Below are 15370 nucleotides of genomic sequence, written 5' to 3'. Positions count from 1 at the left end.
TTTATTTCATCTAATGAAACATGTTGCGTTTATATTTTTGTTCAATATATATAATAGGGGCATATTAAAAGTGAGAGAAGAGAAGGGGAGGATAAGTCGTGGTTGAAATTTCCATTCACTGCTTACCAACACTAGTTTCTTAACATAAAGAAGAAAACAAATCATACCACTAATGACATGTAATGACTTGAAATAGCCTCTTCCAGGTTTGAAACCTTATCTCAATACAGTAATAAAATGCGAACTGGACAAACTACTCTCCAGTTCATTCTCCCTTGCTCCCTCTAGCTCCCTCTTTTTCTTGACTTGGTGACAGACCTAAAAGCCTTTTGTTGGAATCTTAGCCAATGGAGACAGATTACGACACGGAGCAGCAGAGATATATAACGAGCCCTTTTAGGAGGTACTTGCACACTTTTCAATGACACATCTTAACATTCGCACCTATGGACTTAATTGTTATCAGATAAGGCAACCAAAACAACTATAGCATGAAAACGGATTATGCGTAAAATCGATAGATAGGCTAAAGTACAGAGAAAACCCACTAGGACGCACCTTCCTACGTTTATTACTGTCCTACAATAAAATCGTTTTAAGAGGCGACTCTATTGGAGTAGTTGCATATCATTGGTACCTTTGCAAGGTAAGGAAACAGGTTGTGACAAGCAACATTTCAGAGAGGGTAGAGAAAGGGATAACGCGAGCAGAAAGTTATATAGCCTGACCAGTCATCATCATGCCGAGGTATAACTTTTTGCTGTGTTTGATGGTTTATATTTGTCTGGGACTGTCCGGGAGTGACGAGCCTAACGTTTTTTTGCCACCAACGAGCGAGATTCCCACGGACGACGGGCTTTCGCTCCTCGATGAAGAAGTGGGCGCTCATGGATGTTCCGCATGCGTTTGGCGAGAGCAAAGTAAAGTCCTGAGGCTGGAGACCATCAAATCTCAGATCCTGAGCAAGCTGCGGCTCAAGCAGGCTCCTAACATTAGTAGGGAGGTAGTGAACCAGCTGCTCCCCAAGGCACCCCCACTCCAGCAGCTTCTGGACCATCACGATTTCCAGGGAGACGCGTCCTCCCAGGATGAGTTTATGGAGGAGGACGAATATCACGCCACTACGGAGTCCGTCATCACTATGGCCTCGGAGCGTGAGTAATGCAACTTTGTCCCATAGCTGCTGAAAATGATTAATTACTTCGTAAACCAATACTGGGAGTGAGCCGCAAGTCGCTGTCAAATGTGTGGTGATTGTGATTATTATTGGCATGCTTGGACAGAGGATATCCTGGTGATAACATTGGCACCTTGGACATCTGAACATCAGTAGGCCTACTTCGGATGATTTTGTGACCATCTTTTTACTCAAGGAAAATATGACAGTCCACATACAGAACCGTTTAAATATGACAAATGATGCAGGGTCAGCTGTTTGCTACGGCTGTCAAAAATATCCGTATGGATGAAGTGTGAACTTGATAAATCACTAAGTCAATAAAGAGCTTCATCACTATATGACAGGTCACCAGAGTAATTCACTTGGAGTAGGTCAAGCCATTATTATTATGATTATTATTGGGCTATTATTATTAATATTATTATTATTCATGTGACGCATAAATGCAACTATTTTGTTCAGTCTTTCTATGTAGGCCTGCATGAAGAGAGGGGATTTTTTTCGAGGATGGACTTCTAGGCTACAGCTGTGCTATAGGCTAGAGTGCCAGCACTGACAGCTCGTGCGCGGATTTAGCCTAGGTCGCATATGGGGTGTGTCCGCGGAAGTCTATAGTCTACCCCAAATGATAGCATATTTTCTTAGTTTTCGTATCATTTCAGGGCCAGACTTCATGTGACATACTTTTAAGTAACTCTGTATCATGTTCCTATACATAGCAGTTTTAAAATCGTTGTTTAGGTTTTCTTGCAAATTAGGTCACTGATCATTTGCAATTTCCGGTTGTTCAGTCATGTTTTGTGATTTGACTTTCATTAGCCGCATGACAGTCCTTTGAATGCTATGCAAATGTCTGTTTGGAGTGCATAAATCAATAATGATAATGTAGCATTTGGGAGGTTGATGTATTGCGCCGAGCCTTTGCACATTATCCCTTATTTTACCTATCTTGCATTTGTATGTCAAAATATAGCCTACAATATGATATGGTTTCAATAGCAGAGGGACAGTTTAGGCCTAATATGAACTATAAACAAGTATAAAATAACGTTTTCCAATGTGGACAGGAAGGTATTGCGTATTATTACTGAGAAAAAAACACCAACATTCCCTAAAATTATAGAGCCCAGCAGCTGTGCTCTATGGTTCTTTATAAGAGGGCTCTACCGGATTCCCTGCTGTTCATCGCAGTGAGAAAAAGTGTGTCCAAAAAAGCTGCTATTGTTTCCCCCATGCATCAGTCCCCCTCGACCGCACTTGTCTTTTAAATGCGAAGTTTATAGGCACAGCTCGTTTTTTCCCTGTGAGGACACAAAGCCAGAGAAACAGTTGGGGTCGAGGGGAGTGTGTGACCTTTTAGCGGCGAATCGCCGGGGTTCAACAACATTTACACACATAATGTATTCCGCACAAGGCGAACGAAAAACCATGCAAATAATCCGTATTTTTCCCAAGAGGGAACAAAGATAGGTTTGTGTTCCCTTAACTTCTCCTTCGATTGTCATATCAGCATGGTCTCATATACTAGATGTAACATAGTAAAAATAAATCCGGAATCTCCAAATTAGTATGATATGTTAGGTTTGGTATGGTTACATAAGACAGTAACGTGAATGTCTAGCAATCCATAGGTTGCGTGTTCAAATCTCATCATGGACAACTTTAGCATTTTAGCTAATTAGCAACTTTGCATTTCTTAGCACGATAGCTAACCCTACCCTTAACCTTAACCTTAACCCTAACCCCTAGCTTAGCTAACGTTAGCCACAACACATTGTAATTTGTAACATTTCATACATTTAGAAAATTCGTAACATATTATACGAATTGCAATTCATAACAAACGGTGCCTTCAGGAAGTATTCGGGCCCTTTATTTTTTCCACATTTTGTTGTGTTACAGCCTGATTTTAAAATGGATTAAATTGACATTTTTTTGTCACTGGCCTACACACAATACCCAATAGTGTCAAAGTGGAATTATGTTTTTTGTAATTTTTAAAATGTAAAGCTGAAATGTCTTGAGTCAATAAATATTCAACCCATTTGATATGGCAAGCCTAAATATGTGCCTTGTTGCATAGGTTGCATGGATTCACTCTGTGTGCAATAGAATGTTTCAAGTTTTAATGTCACATGCATAAGTACAGTGAAATGCCTTTCTTGCAAACTCAAAACCCAACAATACAATAATCAATAACAATGTATTACTAGAAAAAAGCACACGAGAAATAAGAATAAGAAAGTATGCAATCCACAATGAAGTAAGTAAATAAGTAAGCATACTATATACAGGAAATATTGAAAAAGTCTGTTCCAAGACCATATTTACATGCAGGGATACTGGAGTGATGGAGGTAGATATGTATAGGGGTAAGGTGACTAGGCAACAGGATATAAGATAAACAGAGTAGCAGCAGCTTACATGTGAGTGGGTGTGCGGGTGTGTAGAGTCAGTATAAATGTATGTGCATATTATGTGTGAGTGAGAAAATAATGGAGTGAGTGTTTATGTGTGTATAGGGCCCTGTGAATGTGCATAGAGACAGTGCAAATACTGAAATAAAAAGTAGATGTAGCCTCCTGTAGCTCAGTTGGTAGAGCATGGCGCTTGCAACGCCAGGGTTGTGGGTTCGATTCCAACGGGGGGCCAGTATGAAAAATGTATGCACTCACTAACTGTAAGTCGCTCTGGATAAGAGCGTCTGCTAAATGACTCAAATGTAAAATAAAGATGCAAGGTAAACTCGGTCCATGTAGCTATTTTGTTAGCTATTAATCAGTCGTATTCCTTGGGGATAGAAGCTGTTCAAGAGCCTGTTGGTGTCAGACTTGATGCACCGGTACCTCTTGCCGTGCGGCAGCAGAGAAAATAGTCTGGCTTGGGTGGTTGGGGTCTTTGATGATTTTCACATCGCCTGGGAGCTCGGCCCCAGTGATGTACTGGGCTGTCCGCACAACCCTCTGTAGCACCATGCGATTGAGGGCGGTGCTATTGCCATACCAAGCAGTGATGCAGCCAGTCAATATGCTCTCAATGGTACAGCTGTAGAACCTTTTCAGGATTTGAGGGCCCATGCCAAACTTTTTCAACCTCCTGAGGGGGAAGAGGCACTGTCGTGCCTTCTTCACAACTGTGTGTGTGTGTTTGGACCATTTTAAGTCTTTAGTGATTTGGACACCGTGGAACTTGAAGCTGTCTACCTGCTCCACTGCCTCCCCATCGATGTGGATGGAGGCGTGCTCGCCCCCCCATTTCCTGTAGTCCACGATCAGCTCCTTGGTCTTGCTGACGTTGAGTGAGAGATTGTTGCTCCGGCACTACACTGCCAGGTCACTGACCTCCTCCCTGTAGGCTGACCCATCGTCACCGGTGATCAGGCCTACCACTGTCGTGCCGTCAGCGAACTTGATAATGGTGTTGGAGTCGTGTGTGGCCACACAGTCGTGGGTGAACAGGGAGTACAGGAGGGGAGTAAGCACACACCCCTGTGGGGCCCCTGTGTTAAGGGTCAGCGTGGTGTAGGTGATGTTGCCTACCCTCACCACCTGGGGTCGGCCCTTCAGGAAGTCCAGGTTCCAGTTTTAGAGGGAGGTGTTTAGACCCAGAGTCCTAAGCTTGGTGACGAGCTTGAAGGGGATAATGGTGTTGAATGCTGAACTGTAGTAAATTAACAGCATTCTCACATAGGTATTCCTCTTATCTAGGTGGGTGAGGGCAGTGTAGAGAGCAATTGAGATTGCATCATCTATGGATCTGTTGGGGCGGTATGCAAATTGGAGTGGGTCTAAGGTGGCTGGGATGGTGGAGTTAATGTGTGCCATAACCAGCCTCTCAAAGTACTTCATGATTACAGAAGTGAGTTCTACAGGGCAGTAATCATTGTGGCATGAAGCCTTAGATTTATTAGGAACAGGCATGATTGTGGTCATCTTAAAACATGTGGGGATTACAGACTGGGACAAGGAGAGGTTGAAAATTACTGTGAATATGCCTTCCAGCTGTTCTGCGCATGCTCTGAGAACACGCCCTGGAATACCGTCGGGGCCCGTGGCCTTGTGGGTGTTGACCTGATTAAAGACCCTTCTCACGTCGTCCTCGGAGAGCAAGATCACCCAGTCCTCTGGGTCGGTGACGGCCCTCACACCCACCTCAATGTTGTTGTTGTCAAAGCGTGCATAAAATGCATTGCGTCCGTCTGGTAGAGAGGCATCATTGGGCAGATCACGGTTGGGTCTTCCTTTGTAATCCGTAATAGACTGTAGCCCCTGCCACATGAGGTGGGCGTCGGAGCCTGTGTAATATGATTCCACCTTATTCCTATATTGTCCTTTTGTTTGTTTGATGACTCTGCACAGGTCATAGTGGGCCTTCTTGTACTTATTCATGTCTTCGGCCATAGCATCAGGGTTGTCTACGATAGCTCTGTGTGTGGTAGCCCTGCTCTTTAGTTTAGCGCCAACCTCTGTGTAAATCCAGGGCTTTTGATTGGGGAAGCAGCAAACCCTCACCGTGGGTACAACGTCGCAGATATCCTCCCGGTCACGGACGGTAATGACACAGCCTGGGATCAAATCCCAGGCTGTAGTGACGCTGCAATACTGTGATGCAGTGCCTTAGACCACTGCGCCACAAGGTATTCCAAGACTGGTGAACAGTGGGTCGACACTTCCACCGCACTGGAATTAGCACACCAGTTGGAGTTGATGAAGATGCAAACCCCATCCCCCACTCGAATTCCCCGACTCCACTGTCCTGTCCGCCCAGTGAATGGAGAATCCATCAAGTTGGATAGCCATGGGGTGTACCTTGTCTCAGAGCCATGTTTCTGAAAAGCAAAGAATATTGCAATTCCGAGAGTCCAGTTGGTAGCGAATCCGCGATCGGAGGTCATCCATCTTATTATCAAGTGACTGTACATTCGCCAGTAGAATGGAGGGAAGAGGTGGCCGGTTTTCCTTTCGCCTTCATTTCACCAGGATCCCTCTCTCTTGCCTCTGTAACGCTGGCGTTTCCTCTTGGGTAGCCCGAAGATTGGGTTGGAATTACAGAGAGAGCCCAGGGCAGATGAGTCGAAGTAGAAGCCGGAATTGGGGTAAGTAACTGCCGATCTGATGTTCAAGAGTTCTTGTCGGTTGTAAGAAATAATTGCGGAGACATTACGTGAAAATAGACTAACAAAATAGTCACAAAATAGCAAAGTTGGGTCGGAGCTTGCAAAACGGTGGCCATCCAGTACAGTGCCATCTTGCCAGTGTTTAACATGATTTTTGAATGACTACTTAATTTCTGTACCCCACACATTCAATTATCTGTAAGGTCCCTCAGTTTAGCAGTTATCTTTAAACACAGATTCAACCACAAAGACCAGGGAGTTTTTCCAATGTCTCGCAAAGAAGGGCACCTATTGGTAAATGGGTAACAATTTAAAAAGCTGACATTGAATATCCCTTTGAGTATGGTGACTTTATTAATTACACTTTGGATGGTGTATCAATACACCTAGTCACTACAAGATACAGGTGTCCTTCCTAACTCAGTTGCCGGAGAGTAAGGAAACTGCTCAGGGATTTCACCATGATGCCAATGGTGACTTTAAAACAGTTACAGAGTTGAATGGCTGTGATAGGACAAAACTGAGGATGGATCAACAACATTGTAGTGACTCCACAATACTAACCTAATTGACTAAGTGAAAAGAAGGAAGCCTGTACAGAATACACATATTCCAAAACATGCATCCTGTTTGCAACAAGGCACTAAAGTAAAACTTCTAAAATTGTGGCAAAGCAATTAAAATGTTGTCCTGAATATTTTCAAGCATAGTGGTGGCTGCATCATGTTATGGGTATGCTTGTAATAGTTAAGGACTGGGGAGTTTTTCTGGATAAAAAATTAACAGAATGGAGCTAAACACAGGTAGAATCCTAGAGGAAAACCTGGTTCAGTCTGCTTTCCACCAGACACTGGGAGATTAATTCACCTTTCAGCAGGACAATAACCTTAAACACAAGGCCAAATCTACTTGCTTACTAGTTGCTTACAAAGAAGACAGTGAATGTTTAAATATATTTTGATTTGTTTAACACTTTTTTGGTTACTACATGATTCCATATGTGTTATTTCATAGTTTTGATGTCTTCACTACTATTGTACAATGTAGAAAATAGTAAAAATAAATAAAAACCCTTGAATGAGTAGGTGTGTCCAAACTTTTGACTGGTACTGTATATTGACTAAGGGGGTTGAATACTTATCTAATCAAGACACATTCGTTTATTTTTCATGCATTTCTTTTTACAAATGTTAGAATTTGTCTTCCACTTACAGAGTATTTTGTGTATATTGTTGACAAAAAAGACAGTAAAATCAATTTGAATCCCACTTTGTAACACAACAAAATGTGGAAAAAGTCAAGGTGTGTGAATCTTTCTGAAGGCACTGTATCATGCAAATTGTAATTGGTAACATATCATCAGGGTATCTCCAGGCATAAGCAACATAAAAGGTCGCTTATGGCCCTCTCCGCCCCATGGCAAAACATGTAGAACTGCAGAAAACTTGCTTTAAAATGGCACAAATGTCTCTCTCTGCCGTCAAGAAAATCTCTCTTAGGGACTCCAAATGACTAGAGCTGGCCCTGCATATCATAGGAAATGGATGATGGACATCCACAAATTAATACATATCATATGAAATGTAACATATCATACTAATTGGAGTGTCATGGATTTAATGTTTACTATGCTCCGTCTACCCCTGAGCAGGTTGCAGCCTGGTCTTGTAGACTTAACATAACATATTAAAAGTAATGGTCATACACATCGTGCCCTCTCTTTTTGTGGCATAATAAACTTCACCAGTTTAACTGCCATTTTGTGAGCGCCAAACGCATGTGAGATGATTTTTACAGTTGGCTGTCAGAGATAAATAAGTGCCTGTGCCATTTATATGATGTTCATTTGTTTGTTCTTCAAATAAGGAGTTGTTAAAATGTCAAGAAATGACTTTCAACTGTCCATATCCATTAGGGTTAATAGACTGTCCCATCCGTCAATGAATCGCCCATTTTACTCACCAAAACTTCTTTGTAGATGATCTTTCATGAATGATCCTAGTTCTGCACATAGGCCTACTTTGTGATGAATTACCTATTCTTGAATATCTGCTACCAAAACAACTGTGGCCCGTGGTAATGAAAATCACAGTGTCAGTTGCTATTGACAACCCTCAAAGCAAGTTCAGCGTTTGGTCCTCTGAGGGATGCATCATTGTTCTTGCCAGGCATGAGATCTTGACTGCTGTTGCAGGCTTGCAGCTCGCTCACCATTGTGGAAAATGATTCCTATGATCGTTTTTTTAACAAGTAGTGCCTATGGTCTATGTTAGAGAATGGAGATGGTGAAAACATGCACAATTGTAGAGCTTTAGCACATTTTGAATCCTAGGCATTATCATTTACATAGAAAGAGACTCATGCGGAGCATCATAAAGTTGTACGATAGAAGCATTTATCAATCTAACGATATATTACTTTTATGTGATTATTTTATGTGATTCTCATGGTCCAAGTTTTTGAGGTCAACGATGTGGTTGTAGAATGGTCAATGTAGGCTCTCCACGGTATTAGTATGTCCAGCTTTCTCCACCAGTTGACTGAATAGCAGTTCTCCATCTCTCTCCCTCTCCTCCCCTCTCTCTCCCACTCTGCATGTTGTTAGTGGGACATACTGCAAAAGTTTTTGCCCCTCTTCTCTTGACCGAGCCTGCGTAACAGTGTATCTTGTGTTTGAGGGTTACACAGATGTGGTGCCTCCATTCCAGTATGTTCCGTCCAGTGTTGTTCTCTGTCGCCCCATGGATGTGTTGAACCTGTTTCAGCACTCTTCCTCGGGCCGGACATGACATGACGTGACACAACTGCTCCTGTCCATTGGAGGAGAAGTAATTGGCCTCAAGCAGCATCCGCATCAGCAGCACAGATATGATATGATGGGACTGGAAGAAGAGTGACTCTTGCATTTAGCAGAGAGGCTTTTGTTTTGCTGGGGAATGGGCTTTGAATGGGATGGATGGAAACCCCATGTTTCTGTTTCTTTAATGGCTTGTTTATTAGACAGTTGTGGGCCGTGGTTATTGATAGGTCCATAAGATATCTCTATTCAAATGTCAGGAGTGGGAGCTGCTGCTTTGTTTTGAATGAATGGGAGTGCACTCACTGACACTGGTGCAAGAAACATGTACTGTGCTGCTCTGCTCTGCACTGTTAGCAGGATGCCATGGGGCTGCATTAGCATCTTTTCCTCTCTCTTTTTTCCTCTCTGTTTTCTCCTCTCCTCTTCCTCCCACTCTACGTTTGATCCTTTCTCATTTCTCATTTCTCACTTCTCACTTCTTTCTTCCTCTCTTCTCTCTTTACTCCTCATCTCTCTACCCCTCTCTCTGTTCTCCCCTTTCCTCCTCTCCCTCTGAACTCTCTCTCTCCGTCATCACTCTCCTCTGGTGTTCATGGAACAGTTTCACGTTGAGAGGAGAAGGACTGCATCTCTCTCGCCTGTGGCACCTCAGCAATCCCGCAAGATGAAAAGCGCCTTTTCCGTCTCTCAGATAGAGACAGGGAGTACTTCAAACACTATTCCCTGCGCACCTCGAACCCAATCACCCTCTCATGGGCGTGCGCACTGCCTTTGATGGGCCGTGCGGGTTCACACAGTACACGCTGAACTGGACCGGTGCCAGAGTCGCTTCTTAGTATGCCAGAGTTGCTTCTTAGTATTCGCTCAAGGTACATGGGTGCCGCAGTGGGGGTTGAGAGGGTCCATGCTTCCTGGTCGCTAATTAGTATAACATTTCATGGAAAAGCTATTTATATCACAGTGCGGCACTGTAATGTACTGTAGCATTCCCTCCCCATACAGTGTGTTGCAAGGATATCGATGCAGTGCCCTACCCATGTACATGGAGCGAAGCTGCACACATAGGAACTGCTCTGGTCCTATGTGGTTCATTTGTGTCACAACATTAAAAACCACAGAGAAAAGGATTTGAAACTGTGTGTGTATATGCCTGTTACACAGAAAGCAGTCTGATTTTGTACTTGAGCTGAGCCCTGTACAACCAGGCTGTATGTGTGTGTGTGTGTCTGTGTCTGTGTCTGTGTCTGTGTGTGTGCTGGTGCATGCTGGGCCAACGAGGGGTGAGGTTTTGACCCCAATATGCCCTAATTTGTCACCTGTCCATGGCATTGAGACCAGACCTTCCTCTCCCATCAATGCTCTCCCTCTCTCTCCCAGCACACAACTGCGTACATTTGGAAAACGTTTGTTGGTAATTTGTCATCCCCCCTGTCTCTGGATTGTTTCAGTAATTGACCCATCTTATTGCAATTTGACCACTTAAGTCCAACACCTGCAGTCAACCATTTGGTTGAGTTGCAATTCTAGCCAAGCTCTTGTCCGAAGTCTTTACAAAAGCAGGGTTCAAAGCCACAACCACAGAGAAAAGGGTTTGATATTTAAACAGGTTCTCTCCTTTGACTCGAGAACAATCAACCCCTCTTTGGAAGACAAAAGTAATTTTGTTTTACATTTTTGTTTTTATAGCTTTTTTGTTACATATACATTTTGCACACATTTTACATACATACTTTTATACACAGTAGTTACATAACAAAGATATTGTGTTTTTGATATACACATTACATTTTGGATAGATAGTACTCAGACATCTCCGGTATACATTATATAAATAGTTTTCAGTAATAACTATTACTGATCATGAGCTTTTTAATCCCACTCCTCAATTAGTGGCTTACCACAGTTTCGCAGGGCCCCCCCCTGCAAGGTCTGAGCAAGGCCCCTCCCCCAACAGCTAACTTTCTACAGTTCTACACATTTTTCCATGGTGCAAAGAGAAACATTTGCAGTTTTATAACTAATCTCATGCTATTTTGCCATGAGGCTGAGAGAAAATGTTGCTATTTTAAAGCTAATTTCCTGCAATTCTACACATATTGCCTTGGAGCAGAGAGAGAAATGTGGAACTTTATAGCTAATCTTATGCCATTCTACACATTTTGCAATGAGGCTGAGATAATTTTGCATTTAAATATATTTTCCTGCAATTCTACACATATTGCCATGGGGCAGAGAGAATTTAGCATTTTTAAAGCAAATTTCCTGCTATTCTATTTTTTTTGTCTGGCTTAAGCCCTGGGATTTTTCTGGACTAAAATAATTTAATTTCCTCAAGAAGTTCCTCTTCTGTAAGTTGGCCTTCACACAGGTATTTCTGTACATTTTGTTAATTTAACATGATCATTAATAGGAAAAAAATCCTTACAGTTAACACAATTCAGTGGAGATGGAGGAGACTGAAAAGAAAACATGCTTAAAATATTTTGCTTCCTCTTTTAAAATATAATTTGGTGAATCATGGATGACTCCGTTATTTTTAATGTGTTTCTGTAAATTATTTTTGGTAGCATTTCTATGTTGAAGATTCAAGAAAAATGTAGTGCATAAAAAAAAAAAAATCATCCACTTTATTTTTGTAATAAATTACACTTGATTGTTCTTGAAAAGTTCCTCCAGTTGTTTTTGTTTTCACGCTAACTTATTCTGTGCCATTATGATACATTTTTTATTGCTATCTACCTGTGCTGTTAGTTCCTCTATTTCCTTTGTTTGTCTAATCCTTTTTGACTGAAACTGCTTTTGTTTTCAAGATGAAAATTGAATGGCCTCTGAAAGTGTCCCATACAATAAGGGGATATGCTGTACCTATGTTGTGCAGGAAAAAGTCAGTTATAAATTATTTTGTCTTAGGTAGCCCTTTACACTTGTACCCATATACAAGTTGAAAATGGCAGATTTCCCAGACCCATTGATCGCTCTGTTTGGTACAGTTGATGGGAATAACCAGGAAGGGAAGGCTGTCTCTCTTTGTACTCTATTAGCCAAAAGGCTCATATTGCAATTTTGGAAATTGGAGACTGTAGCTACCTTTGAAATGTGGTTACGGGATTTAGGGAATGTAATGCATATGGAAAAGATTCGATACAATACCTCCAATAGAATATTTTACAAAATATGGCAGCCGATACTGGATAAATGGTCTATTCCCCCTTCATAACTGGGTTGATGATCTGCTACTACTGCTTGTATTGACTATATGCTGTCTTCTTATAATACATTGACATCTTAATAGGATATATATATATTTTTTGTATATGTGAGTTAAGTTTTGTTTTGCCCTCTAAATTTGCAATCCCATTCAACACTACAAGGAATGTCAATGTTTGTATCTCTGTTCTCTTTTTTTTATTGGAAAATAATAAAAAAAAGAAAATTGCAGATTTGGGCACTGATAACCGCCTAAATTGGAATGCAGTGGCTGTACGGTAACATGCTATAAATGACATCAGAGCTCAGGCTCTGTGCTTTACAGCACTGTATTGGTTTTGACTGATAACCGTTCGGAACTTGAGCACTGCACGCAACAAGAAGTTGCCCCCATCCCTCCCGCTAATTGGGCAACTTTTGAAAATGTTTTGTTGTCTGAGTGAGGGAAATGCTGTAAATTAAGAGGACTCTATGTATTTTGAAAGATGAGACATTGAGGATTATAATAAATACCGCTTTGATGTTATACAAGCAAGCCAAACACCCATAAGTTCAAATGTGCACTTCACATTTCCATAGTGTCAATGTTTATGATCCCTATGTTTGATGTACAGTTACAAGATGAGATGTAGTCATACCCTGGGTTGTTCTGAACAGAATTAGCCTATGTTTGTCTATTGTGAAGAGATTTCGCCGCAGAACACGCACCTGAATGCACGCATGACTCCTTTCTATTACAATCTGTTTCTCTGAATTGCCCTGTGAAAGCCTAACACTGTAAGATCGTATTTTATAACTTAGCTAGTCATGTTGGCAATAGATCAAGCTTTCAAATGATGCCCACCTGACCGAGGCATAAACACCAACAGTAATTGTGTGATGGCGGGGATGCAGGCCTGTGTTCCAAACAAAACAACTGCATGTGGGCTTGCTCTAGTTCCTCAACAGCACAGCTAGGAGAGACAAAAGAAATACACCATATAGTTGAAGACTCTTCTTTGAGTCATAAAATGCATTGAAATTACTTAGGAATTGGAGAGGTGTGTGGCCACTTGGAGACACCAGTTAGTCCTTCCTCTCACTTAAACCCTTTTTTGTCTTATGTTGCACTTACCCCACGTTTTCCAATAATATTCTTATTAGGTTACTGATGTATCCAGAATATTGCAAAGAGTGTGCAAAGCTGTCATCAAGGCAAAGGGTGGCTATTTGAAGGTTCTCAAATATAAAATATACTTTGATTTGTTTCACACTTTTTTGTTTACTACATGATTTCATATGTGTTATTTCATAGTTTTGATGTCTTCACTATAATTCTACAATGTAAAAAATTGTAAAAATAAAGAAAAACCCTTGAATGAGTAGGTGTGTCCAAACTTTTGACTGGTAGTGTATATCTCACTAGATCAGGGTTTTTTAGCCTCCATACAGTTCCTTCAGAAAGATTAAATTTAGATTTTGTGTCACTGGCCTACACACAATAGCCCATAATGTCAAAGTGGAAATATGTTTTTTCTAAATTTTTACAAATTAATAAAAAATGAAAAGCTGAAATGTCTTGGGTAAATAAGTATTCAATCCCTTTGTTATGACAAGCCTAAATAAGTTCAGGAGTAAGAATGTGCTTAACGAATCACATAATACGTTGTATGGACTCTGTGTGTAATAATAATATTTAACATGATTTTTGAATGACTGTACCCCACATATACAATTATCTGTAAGGTCCCTCAGTCGAGCAGTGAATTTCAAACACAGATTCAACCACAAAGACCATGGAGGTTTTCCAATGCCTCTACTGGTAGACATTGAATATCCCTTTGAGCATGGTAAAGTTATTAATTACACTTTGGATGATGTATCAATACACCCAGTCACTACAAAGATACAGGTGTCCTTCCTAACTCAGTTGCCGGAAAGGAAGGAAACAGCTCAGGGATTTCACCATGACGCCAATGGTGACTTTAAAACAATTACAGAGTTTAATGGCTGTGATAGGAGAAAACTGAGGATGGATCAACAACATTGTAGTTACTCCACAATACTAACCTAATTGACAGAGTGAAAAGAAGGAAGCCTGTACAGAATAAAAATATTCCAAAACATGCATCTTGTTTTCAGCAAGGCACTAAAGTAATACTGCCAAAAATGTGGGAAAGCAATTAACTTCTTGTCTTGAATACAAAGTGTTATGTTTGGGGCATATCCAATACAACACATTACTGAGTACCACTCTCCATATGTTCAAGCATAGTGGTAGCTGCATCATGTTATGGGTATGCTTGTAAAATAAATGGAATAGAGCTAAGCACAGGCAAAATCTTAGAGGAAAACCTGGTTCAGTCTGCTTTCCACCAGACACTGGGAGATTAATTCACCTTTCAGCAGGACAATAACCTAAAACACAATGCCAAATCTACACTGGAGTTGCTTACCAAGTAGACATTGAATGTTTATGTTCCTGAGTTGCCGTGTTACAGTTTTTACATACATTTGCTTGAAAATCTATAGCAAGACCTGAAAATGTTTTTCTAGCAATGATCAACAACCAATTTGACAGAGCTTGAAGAATTTTTAAAATAATCATGGGCAAATGTTGCACAATCCAGGTGTGGAATGCTCTTAGAGACTTACCCAGAAATATTCACAGCTGTAATCGCTGCCAAATGTGATTCTAATATGTATTGACTCCACAGGAGGTTGGTGGCACCATAATTGGGAAAGACAGGCTCTTGGTAATGGCTGGAACGGAATAGGTGGAATGGTATCAATTGATGCGATTCCATTAATTCAGTTCCAGACATTATTATGAGCCATCCTCCCCTCAGCAGCCTCCTGTGATTGACTCAGGGGGTTGAATACCTATCTAATCAAGATATACACTATATATACAAAAGTATGTGGACACCCCTTCAAATTAGTGGATTCGACTATTTCAGCCACACCCATTGCTGACAGGTGTATAAAATCGAACACACAGCCATGCAATCTCCATAGACAAACATAATGGCCTTACCGAAGAGCTCAGTGACTTTCAACGTGGCACTGTCATAGGATGCCACCTTTC

The 15370-nt window shown here is 41.2% G+C and overlaps 1 protein-coding gene across 2 annotated transcripts in view; it reads left to right on the top strand.

Annotated features, from left to right (window-relative positions):
• The first annotated feature begins 431 nt into the window (after positions 1-431).
• The window catches only part of LOC121575148 (growth/differentiation factor 11-like), a 43782-nt gene continuing 28843 nt past the window's right edge, over positions 432-15370 (top strand). For both annotated transcript variants that reach the window (XM_041888046.1, XM_041888045.1), the window contains exon 1: positions 432-1154. In XM_041888046.1, coding sequence (XP_041743980.1) covers positions 740-1154 — 415 coding nt within the window. In that variant the 5' untranslated portion in view covers positions 432-739. The remainder of the gene's footprint in view (positions 1155-15370) is intronic.

Source organism: Coregonus clupeaformis, chromosome 10 (genome assembly GCF_020615455.1).
Source record: "Coregonus clupeaformis isolate EN_2021a chromosome 10, ASM2061545v1, whole genome shotgun sequence".
NCBI lineage: Eukaryota > Metazoa > Chordata > Actinopteri > Salmoniformes > Salmonidae > Coregonus > Coregonus clupeaformis.
The sequence above is the reverse complement of the archived record's forward strand: the minus strand, read 5'-3'. Positions and strand labels throughout refer to the sequence as shown.